General features: G+C 31.7%; 1 protein-coding gene across 1 annotated transcript; it reads right to left on the bottom strand.

The window, feature by feature from the left end:
- Positions 1 to 1,735: 1,735 nt before the first annotated feature.
- LOC130807471 (alpha-xylosidase 1-like) lies at positions 1,736 to 12,640 on the bottom strand. Its single transcript, XM_057672680.1, has 3 exons — positions 12,292 to 12,640; positions 8,813 to 9,495; positions 1,736 to 3,858 (listed from the first exon to the last, which is right to left on the bottom strand). The coding sequence occupies exons 1-3, from the start codon at positions 12,531 to 12,533 to the stop codon at positions 1,988 to 1,990; spliced, it is 2,796 nt and encodes a 931-aa protein (XP_057528663.1). The 5' UTR covers positions 12,534 to 12,640; the 3' UTR covers positions 1,736 to 1,987.
- Between the last annotated feature and the right edge of the window lie 5,634 nt (positions 12,641 to 18,274).

Below are 18,274 nucleotides of genomic sequence, written 5' to 3'. Positions count from 1 at the left end.
AAATTTGAATACAAGAATTTGTGATACTAAGGTATTAGAACACTTATTATAAGGTTCATTTCAAATATAAAAGCTAAAAATACCATGAATATATACAAAAACCATTAAACTAACCCTACAAAGTAATAAACTTTCATTGAAGCATTTCATCAAACACTTTATATGCATACAAAACAAATCCTAAAATTCAACTACAAATGTGTAAAACGTAAGCTTAAATCATGAAAACAATAGAATGTAACAAACAATTAACGTTTTTATAACTTCAATTCAAACAATAATGAACAAAAAAAACAATTTGCATATTGAACAAAAATTAGGGTTTTATTCATACCTTAAATAAGGATGAAAATGAACTAGTACACAAGGAGAAGATGGGAATGTAGTTGATTAGCTTAGTTGAATGAGAGGAATTGTAAATTTGAAGTAAATGAGAGTGAAGAATTTTTTTTTTTTTAGCAAAACCGGCAGCAACTAAGAATGGAGTGGAATGAATGAAAACTCACGACACTGTGGCTGCTTTGTACTGCTACCAAACCGCCACTTCAAGTGGCGGTTTACTTAACATTTTTTTTTTTTTTTTAAAAAAAATTTCCACTACAAAACCGCCATCTCAGATGGCGGTTTACTCCAGATGCATGAATAAAACCGCTACTTCATGTAGCGGTTATATTTAAAAAAAAAAAAAAAAATTTCTCAAAACTATCCTACGTGTACGGTAATGTGGGAATTAGTTTTCCATTTCAAGCAAAATGGGAAATACTTTGTACAATTGCATTATTTAGGGAAATTTCTCTCTTTTTCTTTATCAAAAGAACAAATAACACAATCAAAAGGAGAAAGAAGAACCATCTAGAACAGACCTACTTATTTCTATATCGAAACAGCACATTAACAAAATAAAAAAGACCAATCGTGATGGGAGCAGGACGAACCATTACGATCAAACTCTTCCAAGCCAAACAAAAACTACTGCTCGGCCAAAAAAATGGCAAAAAAGCAATTAACTAAGATGAGATCCTAACAAAAACAAGAAGGCCTAAGCCAAAACAACTAAAGAACCACACTAACATACAAACATATGCAAGCGTATTCAATACCCAACACCAACAGCATATGCAAGCGGCAATATAATAGCTCACGAAACGAGTTGAACCATTTTAGGTTTAAAGTCTCGTCAAATAGGCTGACGGTTAGCGACGAAACAACTCAAATATCGCTACCAAATCAAAACAAAGATCAGGTGTCACAGATCCTAAAACGTAGCCGTCCAAGCTGAAACTCTCTAACCATTGTAAACTCCTCATGACCCAACTAACGAACCAAGCTGAAACACTCTAACCATTGTAAACTCTTCATGCAGACAGATTAAACACGTGACCTCTTATCACGTTGGCTTGTGATAGCATGTCAAGGAATCAACTCAACCAAAAGCTTATATGCTGATGGTTAAGGCCCAAAATATGTTATATACTCTAAAATCAACTCAGACAGATTTACACATATAGAGGTTGAGGTGGTGCAAGTGTGTGATTTACACAAGAGTGGTGTATGTGTTACACAAAGATGGTGCATGAGATTTACACATAGGTGGTATATGGGATTTACACAATAGAAGTGTGTATGTGAGTTGCACAATTGTCGTGTGTATGTGATTTATTCGTCATGTTTAGGTGATGATGACGAGGTATGTGAACTCAAATATTTCCATTCTCATAAACAAAATAAAATTAAGTTGGCAAGATATAAATTTGCTGCACTATAATCATAAAGGTTACAGAATGCTAGGTTCCATCATGCAATTACAACTCCATCAGATGTATTACAACTTATTTAGTCTATTTTCTAGGAAAAGGACTATCAGAAATTTCACTAATTTCCTTTCCCTTCCTAAAAGGGACAAAGCACAAAAATCAGGAAAAATGATTGGAAAAGTATGAAGAAATCTGGTCAAAAGATTGAATAATCATCAGTTCATCACTAAAACTTACATGCCCATTTTCCATGTCATGGCAAAATTCTTACCAACAGGCATAGACAGCCCACTGATCTGTACCATCACGGTCTTAACTGCATCATCCATATCGGATTCTTTACTATAACTCTGTTCCATTAATGTGGTTTCGACATCTGGAACACTCGTTAGTTGATTTCCGTCAACTTCAATCGCCACACTTCTGGTAGTTCCACCCAATCCCAGAACGGAAATCTTTCCGATAGTCCACCCTTTGTCCAAAGCAAACTTGCCCTCCTGAACTTCAGACCAAACCTTGACCATATTCTGCTTGACTGTTGCATAGAAATCGACATAGGTAGATGACCCACCTGCAAGTTTCATTTCCGGGAGCTCGTCCTCATCAACAAAGAGATTTCCTTTGGCTTGTCCGTGACTAGCCCCTGCCGCGAAAGTCACCACAAGATGATAAGGTGTCATCCTAGCCTCTTTAGAGGTCATTCCACCTTCTTGCATAGGGACGATATTGTTTTGATATAGATGTACATTGATCACATTTAGCGGTGCATCAAGGGTAACGTATTTGCCGCCCTTGGACACAACAGCTTGAGTCATATCAAACACACTATACCAAGAGCCTGGCGGGAAAAGTGCCTTCACACTTGTGGCTCCTTGCTCAAGAACAGGTGAGACCATCAGACCATTTCCGAGCAAGAACTGTGTGCTCAACCCGTAGCAGTCTGTGTAGTTGGGGAACGAGAAGAATAGTGGTCTAGCAATAGGTGCACCAGTAGTGTGCGCCTCGTAGCTTAGTGTGTAAAGGTATGGTAGAAGTTTGTACCTCATACCCAAAGCGTTCCGAGCTGATGTAGCAACAGTGTCCCATACGTAAAGTTCTTGTCTCGGAGAATAAAAGTTGGCATGGTCTCTAGAGAACGGGTAGAAAGCACCCAATTCAATCCAACGGTTGCAGAGTTCCTCGGTAGGTTGAGGATAGAAACCACATATATCAGAACCAACCATAGGCACTCCAAATATCCCGAAATTCAACATGGTAGAGATCGAGTACTTTAGATCATTCCATGTTCCTTGATTATCCCCAGTCCAGTGAGCAGTATAATGACCCGACCCCACAAAGGTTGAGCGTGATAATATAAACGGCCTTTTACCTTGAAGAGATTGAAGAGCTTTATGAGTTGCAACTGCTTCGGAGAAACCATATAGACTGTGAGCGTCATACTCCAAAACCCCGTTATAGTGATATGCACTGGTAGCAATGGTTTTGTTACCAATCGGTGCCATTTTTCCTGTAGCATTGATCTTATAAGGCGGATCATCCCATCTTGTTTTCGTGATGGGCTCGCAGTCTAGGCAACATTCCCATCCGGGCCCAGTTCCAGTTGGGCATTTTTTCCCCTCGGGGATCTTGCAAAGCCCAGTACAAAAATTTGAGGCCTCATTCATGTCAATCCACAAGCCATCAACAGGTACAAGTTCATGGAACCGATGAATTTCATCTACCCACCAATCGACTGTTTTGGGGTTCAGGTAATCCGGGAAGTAAACAGCCCCAGGCCAGACTTGCGCTAAGTACGGTTTTCCCTCGTACTTGATGAAAACATCATCAGCCAGGCCTCTTTGGAATACCCCATAACTTGAATTAACGTTAATACCCGGATCAATGAGGACCACATACTTCATACCTCGAGAATGCACCTTATTAAGAAACTCCAAAAGCTTTGGACGCGGGTAACTAACAGGACTGAGGGTGAAGTCCTTGTGAAAGTCCATATGATCGTCATCATTCCAGATCACATCAAGCGGAATTTGGGCCTTTCTGTAGTTCTCAACTACATCTTCAACCACTGAGAGATTACGGTATCCCCATCTGCACTGGTGGAATCCTGTCAACGTAAAACATTTGAGTGTTGTATTTCACAATATTTCGGTCATTAATAAGGAAGGATACTAAGTCATGAATCACGAATTTTTTTTAGCACAAGCATGTACTGCAAACCGAGGACTCGGGAAAATATGCAATCAACTAACCCTTGTTAACATTAGTGATTATGTTTTATGAGTGACGACCAATTGACCATGAGTATAATCAGTAGAACAATTTTGATGGTGCTTGAATGGGCCTAGCTGAATGGATCTGGCCCAATTAAGCCCATTTTCTTATATAGGGCCCAACTTGGCCCTTGTCCAACCAATTGCATAGGTATAGCCACGACCTATGACTCTATTATCATGCTCTATTCTCTAATAAGCAATAGAAATATTAAAAGAAAGACTATCAAGTGGTCCAAACTCGAACAAAACTTTAGTGCATCATCTACTTATATATGGCCCAACCTGGCCCTTGTCCGACCTATTGCACAGGTCTAGCCACGACCTATGAGTCTATTATCAGGCTCTATTCTCGACTAAGCAACAGAAATATTATAAAAAAGACTATCACGTGGTCCAAACTCGAACAAAACTTTAGTGCACCATCTACTTATATATGGCCCAACCTGGCCCTTGTCCAAACTATTGCACACGTCTAGCCACGACCTATGAGCCTATTGTCAGGCTCTAATAAGCAAGATAGATATTAAAAAAGAGACTATCAAGTGGTCCAAACATGAACAAAACTTTAGTGCGTCATCTACTATATCTCTTGTAGTAGGTGTATCCACCAACTAAACATGTTCGATGGGGTGCAATTGAATACAAATGGGCCAGATATGGACAAATATATGCAAGGCTAAATTGCATATAATCATCTTATCAGTCTCCTCCTTCCACCACCTGCCCTCCACTCCCAACCCCCCAAAAGAAACATAATCAAGGGATTATGTTGTCTCTTTCAATTGCTACATTATATTTGAACAATCACATAAACCACAATGTAGAAAATTGTGCGCAAGAAAATTTTGTTACACTTCACCTAAATACCTAACTTTTGAAACCCTATTAATTTTACAAGTTTTCGTAACTTTGGGGCCTAAAAACGAGTAAATAAACTAAGACAAAACAAATATCTGAGGTCCTTTGATTTAAGGAGTCTGACACATTCGGCACATTCGTACAAATCAAAAAAAAGGAGGAAAAACGAGATAAAACCTAGAAAAATGAAAAAAAATCCGCTTAAAATTAATTTTTTTTAAAAAAAACAATCATTGTAATTTAATTTTGTTTTCAAATATATTTTTTGATTAATGTATTTCGTAGAGTTAATTTAAGTTGTGTGTTTCGATCCCGTTCCCGATCCTGTTCCCCGTTCCCAACTGAATGTCCTTCAAGGTAAGCATGGTCTACTCTACTCAAATGTTTCTTATCTCTTCTCAAAAAAATCTCTACCCTGTCTTAAAGTACTGGTTTATGTAGAAACATTGATTAGTGTGCAACTGTTACACAAGAGATAGGATACCTACAGGAAAAGCATTATAAGTGGGCCAAGACAAAAGAAAAATAAAAGCAACGGAACAAAAAGTATCACATGACCAGAAAACAGATTTTTAAACGTGAATGCTGTCTAGTTTTTGTAAGGACCATAATGTGTTTGATTAAAGTATATTAATGCAAATGTCCAATTGCAAAAGTCACTTTCTATCTTCCACATTCAACAATAAATTAGTAGACTTTCTACTGACATCAATCATGAGCCATACTTTAAGGACCTATATTCACAATTTTTCTCTAAATAATGTTGTTTTGTTCAAATATTTATCATTTTACTAACAATATAACAAGAAAAATCACAACCATATTAGTGGTTTCCTATACTCTATAGACTATAGGTTTACATGCTAATAACGATGCTAATATATTAATATTTATAAAGAAAAATTATATATTAGTTTATTTCGAGTCGGATTGAATTATAAATAATTCGATTAATCGAATCAATGTTAAACAACTCTATCATATACTTCCTCTGGTTTTATAAGTTGCTACAGATAATGACATTTCTCCTCACAAGATGTCACTATGATGTCACTATTTATAGTAATTAATAAAAATTAGAGAAAGTAAATAAATTAGTGAAAGAAGATAATCTCGAAATCAAGCATGCCTTAAAAAGTCTTTAAAGTCATTTAAAGACTCAAACTTTGGCACCTTGCCGTGACCACCATGTATGGACTAGACAAAGATCATGTTGAACACTGGCAGGATCTAGTGCCCAAAACAAGGTGCACGAACTACCAAAGATTTTGTTTATATCTGGCTCATTATCTCCAATAAAATAGTTCACTAAATTGGTCTACATCGAAGTTTCTACCATCAAAAAGTGCAGTCAGCACGTCTTATCTGCAACAATATCATATTCATGACTTCACCTAAGTCCAATATGGTTCACGAAAACTAGTAGTCAAGTAGAGTGTCGATATTAGCAATTCAACATGGTTAGGTGTTCGACTGTACATGAGCGACCCGGAGGACAAAAAAGGGATAACGAGAATCAAACCCAGAACTTTAAAAAAGTTAACTATGTTCCAATTGACACAAGACTCGATCCTCAACATGATAGACGTAAATATTAGTTTTTATAAGTTATTTTAATTTTTGCATTTTTTAGTTAGTTTTAGTTCCTACAAATCTAACAAAATATAAAATAAACGACATCTCAATAATTACCGTGGATTTTTACTAGTGTGGAAAAAACAATGTACATGTGATCTCACAACATAAGGTTAATGTATTACTCTTATTATCAATTGATTTATCAACTAGCGCACAATAGATAAATTAATCAATAAATGAAATTTTTAATAGTTAAACATCGAAATCAACATTATTGTGATAAAAAAAAGGGAATGTGTGTGAAATCAACAATAAAAAGCAACAATAAAAAGCAGACAAAAGATACCCAAGAAGATACATTAGCATTTTCTAATACGATTCCTTTTCCCAAAACAAGGGTGTTTTTTCTAATCAATCTATCTGCCAAGGATCAAATCAGGGACCCTATGATAATAACGACAGCATACAAATAAATTTATTAAGAGTAGATCAAGTTGCAGCTTAAATTAATAGTAGTACCTAAATCTGTACAAAAATAACATGCATGGATCTACATCAATAATAGTACTCCCTCCCTCACAAGAAATAATAAAAAATGACCCAATTAAAAATGACAGAACATTATAATTATGTGGATAAAATTAAAAATAAAAGAAAATGTATAGATTAGATTCAAATATAGTGGTGAAGACATTACTCAAAATAAAAAATATTACAGATAAAGGTGTTTATTCCGGTAGTCAGATTGATTTCGAATCATGTGTTTAGAGTCGGTTTAAAATTGAATATTGTGTCTACATTGGGATATTAAATCGAATTCGATTTCAAAGTCGGATGAATATCTGGTCATTGAGTTTGTATTAAACACTTCAAATCAAAATAAAAATATAAAAAAACTCATCGTAATCAAGGAAGTATAGAGTGTACAAGGAAGGGTGAAGCTAGATGGACAGTCTTAATAAATTAATTAAACAAATGACCCGACCAACGCACCCCAAGAGCAGGCATATAACATGAAATTAGATCCCACTAAATCAAATCACGAATGATTTTGTACTAAATTCAATTGATATCTTAAGGAACTAAAATAACATGGTTTACCGGGCAGATATGCTCTTAATAAACATGATAAGCATTATTCTCTCATCTGCTCAGGTTAATCCGGGGATATCGTTGGGACACTGATTTTTTGACATATTAATTTTAATATAATTAGTAAAAAAATGAATTTATTTTAAATTTCAAATCAAGTTAGATTAATATTAAAATTAATGAGAACTAGGTCATGTTTCATTGACAAATGTGCAATAATAAATGTGACACACATAAACTATGAAATGAATAGGAGAAAGTATAAGGGTATTGTTAAAATAACTTATTGGACAATTTTAACTTAGTGGTTAAACCATTCAATCATTATAGTAGAGGGTTTCATAATCAGGTGATCAAACAATTAGCTAGTCAAATCAGTCATTATAATCAGCTATTAATCGTTTTTCAAATACTCCTATTTAATTGTACTAAAAACTAAGGTAAAGTACTCTCATTGAAATTACAAAATTTAAAGTAGACATAAAACAAGTACTCCTCTACCCTCCTAAATAAATTAAATATATGAAGGTAGAATAGACATATCTAAACGGTCAATAGGATTGATTTATAAATTAATTGTTTAATATAGTCATTTTTATGAGTCTTTTACCTTTGTTTTATATATATATATATATATATATATATATATATATATATATATATATATATATATATATATATATTAGTTGTATTTGTTGGGATGAGTTATCCCACATCGATAAATTAAAAATGGTGTGCACGCTTTATAAGTTATTAGAGACCTTTTTCCCATTGCTATATAGTTTTGGGATGGTATATATCTTCTTGGCTTGGCTTATGAAGTATGTGCACTTGTGTCCCCCCGTTAATATGCTGGCATTCACAATAAGTCCAGCCTAATTTAACATGGTATCAGAGCCGATGGTTCGATCAACAATTTAGGTTCGAAAAGAATGGCGTTCCTACCCTAATTGATTACTCCCACGTGCGAACTTGACGGGGGTTTGCATGTGAGGGGGTGTTGGGATGAGTTATCCTTGGCTTATGAAGTGTGTGCACTTGTGTCCCCTGTTAATATGCTGACATTCACAATAAGTCCAGCCTAATTTAACAGTATTTCAATCTTCACCAGATCTTAATAATTATTATTTTTATTAAAGAGATATACTGAAATAATATAGTGAATAATTATCTCGGTAAAATCACAATTAATAATTATTTGAAATAAAAGTAAAAACAAAATAAAAATTTACTAAATAGAGAGAAGAAAAAATATACCGAAAGCCCAGTAAGGCATAGGAGCTGGCCTTCCAATCAAGCTAGTATACTGATTAACAACATCCAATGGTGAAGGACCCGAAAAGAAGTAAAAATCAAGAACACCACCAATCACTTTATAAGTCAATGATTTTCCAGTATAAAACACATCCATCCCATTACTATTCAACAAAAGAACCGCATGAGCTGATGGTTCCCCACCCACATTTCTAAGATCCATATAAACCGGGTGGGACCCGTATAAATCTGTATTAAGATTAATCGCAGAAATATCTTCAGTAAATAATGTATACGGCTCATTTGGGTATAATTTAATTCCATGTGGTTGGGTATTTTCCCCAAGTCCATAAAGAGAAGCATCGGAAGGTAATTTAGTGCTTATTTCGATGTATTGATCTTTAAATACCAGATTGTTAAACGGGTCGGAGTTGGTTGAGGTTGTGTCGAAAAGGGTTTGCCCGTTTGATTTTCTTTTGACTGAAAAGGTAAATGGGTCAACATTGTAGCTGAAAATGAGTTCATTTCCTGAGATTTTGGAGGCAGAGAGAGGGAATTTTCGGGATTTTCCGAGGGATTGTTTGTATGAAGGAGGTTTTTCTCTGGGTAAAAGATCGTAAGGTACTTCCCATCGGGTTTTATCTGCATCTGTTATGTGTACTCTTAATCGCTCCTCTGTTTCGTGCCTGAGTCCAAACGATTGAACAAACGGTCAAAATTGTATTTAATAAGCAAAAATTGATATTAATAAAGAAAAATTATCTAGATTAATCAATTTACTTTTTGGTAAATTACCTGAATACTTAAATTAACTCTACGTAAATATCCCATAAAGTTGGGATATTGAGAGTTAATCAAAAGTTAAATTATTATAGGATAATCATTGAAAATTTAAGAAATTAGATTATTCTAAATAAAATGTTCTATGAATAATTCAATTTTAAATTATTTTTTAATAAATCAACTTTTATCTTTAGTTTGCATACTAATAAGTTATGCTAATAATAAATTAAGGGTAAAATTTAATTATTATAAAATAAAAAATATACTGATAGCAAACTAGCAAACTAACTAGCAAACTAAGGATAAAAATTAGATTATTTATATCAATTTTTTGTGGCAAAGTCAAAAGTTAAATGTTACATACAATCTAAATTATATTTATTTAATTTGTAAAAATTTCTTATAATTATGATCAGAAAATTCGAAAATTAATTTCTATTTTATAACGTGCATTTTACTTAATTTAGTATAATCACATACTATTGGAGTATTAGATTAAACCATTTAATTTGTACAGAGCTTTCACATTAAAGATAACTAATCAAATGAAATGTCTTATTTTGTTTTCCAATGCACTATTTTATATTACAAAACTTTTTAATTGTATTTAGTCAAAAATTATAAAAATTCATATTTAAAAATTCATAAATTGAATAAAATATAAATTAAAAATTGTAAGTGAAAAACAAATAAAAGGGTCTCACAATGTAAGAGTAGTGAATTTGGAAGGAGAAATATAGGAGTTAGTAATTTGCCGACTTAATAAATGTCAACTGTTTTTCTCAGAGAGTAAAAAAAATTGGATTTTAAATGGATATTTCGGAATTTTCTCAAATAATTTGGAGTAGAAAGTATCCTATGTCAGGGCATTAATTCCTTTAATTAGTGCTTGTGAGACATGTGTTTTAATCGTTTTTAAGTATTTTTTTCATTTTATTATATTTGAATTTTTTATGTAATTCAATCAATATATATTTTGATTATTTGTGTATTGAATTATATATGTCTAAAAACTACAAAAAAATTAATATTATGAAAATATGCGATTAGATGATTCAAACAAAATCCTACTTGGTTATTTTTTTTTACATGTTAACCAAAATATATGAAATACGCTTGAACGATAAATAGTATCCATAATTATAATATAGCAACCATGTCAGAATGAAAAATATATTACAAATTTAAAATATGAATTTATATGCTAATACGATATATTATTAGACTATGTAACTCATTTTTTAAATAATATAAAATCTCTAGGGGACTACTCACAATCCCAAGTCCTGATAATAATGTGACATCTGTTAAAGTCATCAAAAATCACGCAAAATGTTTCTTTCTAGTAACATAAATAAACAAATATATATCTTACTGTTTCTTTGTTTTCCTTTTAATATTGCCGTTTACTTTTTAATTTAGGAGGTAGTTTTGATTAAACAAAAAGTACAGATAAAGTGGTTTCCGTAAATGATAAATATTTGTAGATAATTTTTATCATTTTCCCTAATCTATATAATTTTTATGTTTAAATTTAATACCAACATTGGCATTAATTTAGTAAATACTAAAAATAAAGTAGAAGGTCTATCAAACACCAAATATAATGTGTTTGTACTTCCTTTGATCCCATTATACTTATGGTGACATTTCTTCGCTTAACATGTCATTATTAATATTAATAACAAGTATTTCAGAACGGATAACTTGCACATTTACAAATTACAATTTATTGCAAGAGTAGCGAATAAATAATTAGAACTTAGGACTTGCACATTTACAAATTACAATTAAAGATAACAAATGACTTCTACTCATTGTTGCATTTGATACATTTGGGTAATTCTAAAATACCAAATTGGTTTGTTCTATAAAATATAAACAGGTTGTTTGTTAATTGGCATTTGTGGGTGTTTTTTAGTTGGTTTATTTGATTAGTTGTAAATACTTGTTTTTGTTTGTTTTTAAGCTAACTGTAAAAGTGAGCTATTTATAAAGATATTTGGTAAATTTAAATATAGTTGTTGATTGTTTATTAGAGAGATTGTAGATCAACAAGTCAAAAGACAACAAAAACATTAACTTAAGTAGTTGATTATAATGACTAATTTGGCTAGCTCATTTATTAATTGGTTTAGCCAGCTGATTTTAAACCCGCTGCTATAAACAGCTTGTTATATGTCAAGAAACAAATTTAACCAAAACCTTATGCTGATAGTTGAAGTACTATGATATGTGATATGAGACTAACAAGCCCCCTCATATGAGAGCCCTCTATGCTGGATGCAATACAGACCCTCTTTACACCTAGCGCTAAATATTCCACTTTAAATGAGGGGTTGTTGAGATTCGAAGCTGTAACTGGCTTCTATACCTTGTTAAGAAATCAATTCAACCAAAAAGTTTAAACTAATGGGTGAAACCGAAGGACGGGAATCAGGATATGTTATATACTTTAACATTGTATCAATGAGCTGTTTCAACCAGATAGTTCACCAAATAATAGCATTAGCTAATTTGACCACCTAATTCTCTATTTTACATTAAAATAAGCTAAACTTGCTCTAAAAAAATATAATAAAAATAAATTAAATACAAACAATTGAAGGAAACAAAAAAAAATGGAAGTAAGGAAGAGACATTGATTGTACAAGTAGTGAAGTAGAGTGTGAAAAAGAAAAGAAAAAGAGAAAACTCACTTAACAAAGAGACGCAAGAGAGGGATATCAGGGCCATAGATTTCGTTTTTCTTTTTAACTTGTAAGTAAGCCAAAAAACCACCATCAGGAGTCTCTTCTACTGAAACTAGACGGTATCCTTTCCCAATTTTTGTATAATTGGAAGATTTAGAAGATTTAGAAGATTCTACTACATTTAAATTCACACTTATAATTATAAGTATCAACAAAAGAAACAAAAAAGAATAAGAAGAGAAGGACATTTTACAGTGAGAGGAGAAGAGAGGAGAGGAGAGAGAAGAGCGAGTACAGTGAGTGTCTGTGTGATTCTCTGGAGGGTTTTAAAGGCAGAGATTAGAGCGCACTCATCTCTCATTCAACTAGTATCAAAAATAAATTGAGTTGTGTTTAGAAAAGTTATATTTATTGAATTTTTATTCAATTTAATTTGTTATTTTGATTAGTTATGCATTTTCAATTAATTATACTACCTCCTATTCAGCTGAATTGTCCCTTTTTTTTTGGCACTATTCACTTATCACTCTTAATTTGTATTTTACTCTTAATCTATAAGTTAAAACATAGTCATATGGGATCTTGTTTGATTCGTCTCAATACAAGGATTATTAATATCAACTTTTTATAATATTTAATTAAGCATAATTTGAGATATTAAGAGTTAAAATGTTGCCTCGCAAGTGTGAAAAGTCAAATGGGACAGTTCAGCTGAATAGGAGGGAGTATTTTTTTCTTACCTAGTTGTTATAAACAAAAAAAAGCTTATACAGCATTTGGCAAATGATTGATAGTTGGTAACTAATAGCTAATTAGAGTAATTGATTTGACCAACTGATTTTATTAATTGGTTTCATCAGCTAATTTTAAACTCGTTGTTATGAACAACTTGTTCAAAAATACCTTATTCATAACAATAAGCTGTTTTAACCTGCTAGTTTATCAAACATTGACATGTCATTGACTCATTTGACAATATATCTAACCCTTTATTTGAATGAAAGAAGCTATTTTGTAAACTACCCCTTAAATGATATATGGTATCAATAATCTAGATTTAAATTTCATAATGGATAAAATATTTACTTCAGAATAAATAAAGAAAATAATTAAATTGTGTAATTAAATTAGAAGAGTTATTACTTCTATATAAATGAGATTAAAAAAAATGATGAAAGTATTTTCAAACATATAAATGGTGCAAAATGAATGAAATAATTTAAACTTACAAATGACTCAACTTGAGTGAAATAGAGAGTATTTCTTTATCTCACTTAATTTGCATTAGTTAAGAGAAAAAATTTTATATTGTAATTTGAATCTGAAATAATATACTTCCTCTGTTCCATATTGATATTACTTGTATCAAATCAACTTTTGCACTATTCCTCATTTTATGGTAATTTACATTGGCTATTATACGAGAAAAAACATACTCATGTGGAATGTTATAATACTCGTCTTGTCACATATTTTCATAATATCAAATTTTTATAATTTTTAATTATGTATGACTTTAGATATAAATAATCCGACAGATACATTAGATTGCGCCAAAAATATAATTGGTGCAAGTATTATGGAATGGAGGAAGTAAAATGTATAAAACAGAAGCTTACTAGACATGAATTGGCAGGCAGAGGCAAATGAGTCATGTGTGATGGGGGTTTATCTTATTCTATTTCTATCCTTAGTAGGGATGCAAACGGGGCGGGTATTGGAATTACCATCCCCATCCCCATCCCCATCCCCATCTGTTAATGCAATCCCCATCTCATCCCCATCCCCGCGGCGGGTATAATTTTTTTCCCCGTCCCCGTCCGATGGGTTTGTATCTAAAACCATCCCCGCCCCACCACCCATCTGGGTATCCATCCCCGTGTAATACCCATTTTTCCAGCCCCACCACCCGTCAAATCCCCGCTTAATACCCATCTGTGCCACATATTTATATTCAATCCTTGTCTCAAACAAACACATAACCAAAGTCTCAAACAAATATACATGTCTAAAACAAAAGTATTTCAACATCAACTCAAAATCATCCAAAGCAAATATAAAATCATCCAAACTAAGATAACAATTAAATATAAAATAACCAACAAAATAAAAAGATACACTAATCAAAACAATATTAAAACATGCTAAAACTAAATTAAATTAAATTATCATTAAACAAAAAAATAAAACACTAGTTAACAAATAAGTAAAACAAAAAGTAAACATGAAAAAAAACAAAAACAAAATTTAAAATTTGATACTGGATGAAGCATACTTCATGAAAAAAATTGATTAGCTATCTATCTTTCAGGATCCACCAATTTCTAATTCTTTACTGTTTGTTTACATTATGCATCTTATGATTTTCATAATCCTAATCAAATCTCCAATTAGGCTCCAAAAGGTCAAATTTAGGGTTTTGAAAATAATTTAAAAAATATATATATATAAACCGGATACCGGGTACCTGATTTCCCAAAATTTGTACATATTTTGAGGCGGGTATCTCGAGGCGGGGGCGAGGCGGGGATGGGCGGGTATCACCTAAAACCCATCCCCATCCCCGCGGTGGGTATGAATTTTATACCCGTACCTGCCCCATGACCCATCAAACCGGGACCCATCCCCTCCCCGATGGGGCGGGGATGGGGCGAGTCTCCTATTAGACCCGCCCCGCCTGCATCCCTAATCCGTAGGGTTATTCCCTTCCACTTAAAAGACGACCCCAATTGATATTTTAAAATGGACTTAATTTTATATTAAGTAATGGACTAATATAATAATTATAATAAGTAATTAAAAAAAATAAATAAAGGTGGAAAACTATAAAAAGCAAAGAAAAAGTCGGTAACTATGTGATACACAAATACACGCACAAAACAGGAATTAAGAAAAAGAGAGGCAGAGGCGCACAAGGGGGTTTTGCGTGACATTGAATCGATCCGATCGAAGGTCATTTGTATTTTGTTTTGCATTAAATTTTGACACGGTGTTTCTGTTTATGCAACCTATTTATTCAACGGTTGGATTGTTATTTTGTGCATTGCGATTGGGTAATTTGTATTTTGCCTAATTTACCCTAATTGTTATTTTACCACTTTTGAGTGATATTTTAGAGTTGTTTGGTATTTGTATTGCCTCTAGTATTGTCTAAAGAGGATTTTGGTTGTACCCATTAATTTCATTGGTAATAAATGGAAGATTTTGGTCCCACTTACAGTCCCGTGGTTTTTTCCCGCATTGTGTTTCCACGTAAAATATCGTGTGTGCTTTACTTTTCTTGTTTTTACTTTATTGTGCTTGATTGTGAAATTATTATTATTTGTTTGATTGAATCGATTACTTTTGTTTATCTAACAACACAAAGAAAGAAAATATATATTATATTGCCACTTTTCTCAACACTGATCGTCTCTCTCTGAATTTTATGATCATCATCATTTAAATATCTTCTTACTCTTGTCTTTACATGTGATCAGTGATGCTCCATGGGTCTCTTTAAATATTTTTTTTCTTTTTTCGGCGGGGGGTTTGGGTTAGTATAGCGATGGGCTGGTTTGGGCCCATTTTGGGTCTATTTGACGCTTGAGCTGGTTCTCATAAACTTTATCCATCATTTGGTTATGAATTGTTTTGGTGTATAGTAGTTCTTTTGGAACTTCAAAATAAACTTTTAATTTGATTATAATTTTTAAAATTAATCACATGATAAATTCTTTATTAAGATCGACTCTTCAAAAAAAAATTTATATATTAATAAGATTTTAAAATGGTTTAGATTTAGTTTTTATTTTTTAATTTTTGGTATAAATAATTTTGACTGTTTATATGGGTGCGTCTCATACTGAAATAGTTTCATACAAAACTTGCAAGATTTATATTTTAATAAGAAAAAAAATAAAACTAAATATTGATTGAAGATTTTTCTCGTCTACTTGTAGGGTATTTTGAAATGATTATTGTTTTTATTAATTTTTTTAGTTTTGTTTGTAATTTGAAATGATATGTTAGACCCTACAAGTTAACATAGAAACACTCCATGGATTAAACTAATTATTGTTTGAAGATTTTTCTGTTTACCTATAGGGTATTTTTTTTTGTTAAAATAACATTAAATTTAATTATATATACATTGATTTTTCAGTTTAATAAAAATATATATATTTATAATTTGTGTCCAAATTATATTTATAATTATGGAATATAATAAACTTCTAATAAATTGTTTCTTTCTTATCCCTTTCACACCATATTTGACAGATATTTCCAACTAATTAATCTTTTATCATAACACAAAATTGGATATATTTGATTTTCGATGATTATCTCCATAATTGTACCTCATTTATTTCATTATATTTGTTAAATTTGACTTTTAATGCAATTTAATGTGTTTTTTTGATCAGTTGTATATTTAATTATACACATCTAAAAATTATAAAAAGTTAATATTTTAAAAGTATACAATTAGACGATTCAAATAAAATTCTACTTTACTATATTTTTTTCTTACATATTAACCGCAATATATAAAATAAGTTTGAAAAATGAATAAAGTCAAAAACTGTTATGTAGCGATAATTTCAGAATGAGCAAGTACATTTCTGAGTAAGTACATATTTGTAATTACGGATGGAAATGGAATATATTATAATCTCTGTATAAATGGTTACTTTCTTACCCTCTATGGCTCTATTCAGTATTCACCACATTTCCAACTAATATCTCTTACAGACATATGCATGCACAGATAGATGTTTAATATATGTGTATTAATTACCTCCTAAACTTTTAGTATATTTTATGAACATTTTTAGAGGTTATTTAGTTGTTTTTTTAATTCTCTTTTAATTTTGTTTTTTTAGAAAAGTGCTTATTTAATTTGTATAGTTGTATGGATGACATGGATTTGGCAAGCCTAAAAACATAGAATTTTATGTGATGATTTCGAATTTTTGACTTTTTTACATGATGGACAAACATTTTTTTATTCTAGTGGTGAACTCTCTTCATATGTGTCCAATCCATGCATTATTATAATTGTCAATTTGTCAAGGTTTTATATTATCGCTAAAAGAAGTTAGTTTCTAAGACTCTTATATCTAGATGAAATAACGTCTCAAGCCATCTCTGGTGATAGAAAAACAAAAATAATATTGATTGTAGTTTATTTTCACTCAAATTCATTAATATTATGTTTGAGAATGATGATTTTCATTTGGAAATATAAAATTGACTCAAATTTATTGTTTGACAAATAAAAAATTTTTAAATTTGAATTTGAATCAAATTCCAGCATTGTTCTTAAAGTAGTAAAGTTAAGAATTTGAAAATGATTACCCAAACCTTGTCATTGTCAAATTCTTCATATATGATTTATAATTGAAATTCATGATTTAAAATGAAATACTTGTTGTCAAACATTACATAAAAGTAGTTATTTATTAAAATTAACAATTGTGAAAAGCACACACAAACCCGTTGATATCAGGCATACGCATCCATCCCAATAAATGTGTTTTATTTTAACTTTAATTTATCCTAAAAAATTTGTCATATTTTTATTTAAGATATAAATCCATAAGTTTTACTCATTTATACTTTTTTTAATTTTTGATGTTTCATTACTTTAATTCACTATACCTAATTTTCTAATTAAACAATATGATAATTTTATTAGAAGGAACTAGTAAACAATGATATAAAAGTGATCGACATGCGTTTTTCGCCCTGGAATGCACAATTGCACATCATATGGGCACATACCATAGAGAACACGCAACAAGAAGGTGTGCATTCCATGGTGGAAGAAAAAACTTTGAATAAAACACAATCTTCTCGCATTATTTCTTTGGGGAAACGCAATATGGGTGTGTTTCCGCGTTCATTGTGATTAGGAATGGTTATGGGTCCAAGACTCTGTTGGACTCATTTCGAATCTGTCTCTTTTTAAGGGTTTGGGTCTTATTTTTTAAGACCCACCAGATTC

Source organism: Amaranthus tricolor, chromosome 3, assembly GCF_026212465.1.
Source record: "Amaranthus tricolor cultivar Red isolate AtriRed21 chromosome 3, ASM2621246v1, whole genome shotgun sequence".
Classification (NCBI taxonomy): Eukaryota; Viridiplantae; Streptophyta; class Magnoliopsida; order Caryophyllales; family Amaranthaceae; genus Amaranthus; species Amaranthus tricolor.
The sequence above is the reverse complement of the archived record's forward strand: the minus strand, read 5'-3'. Positions and strand labels throughout refer to the sequence as shown.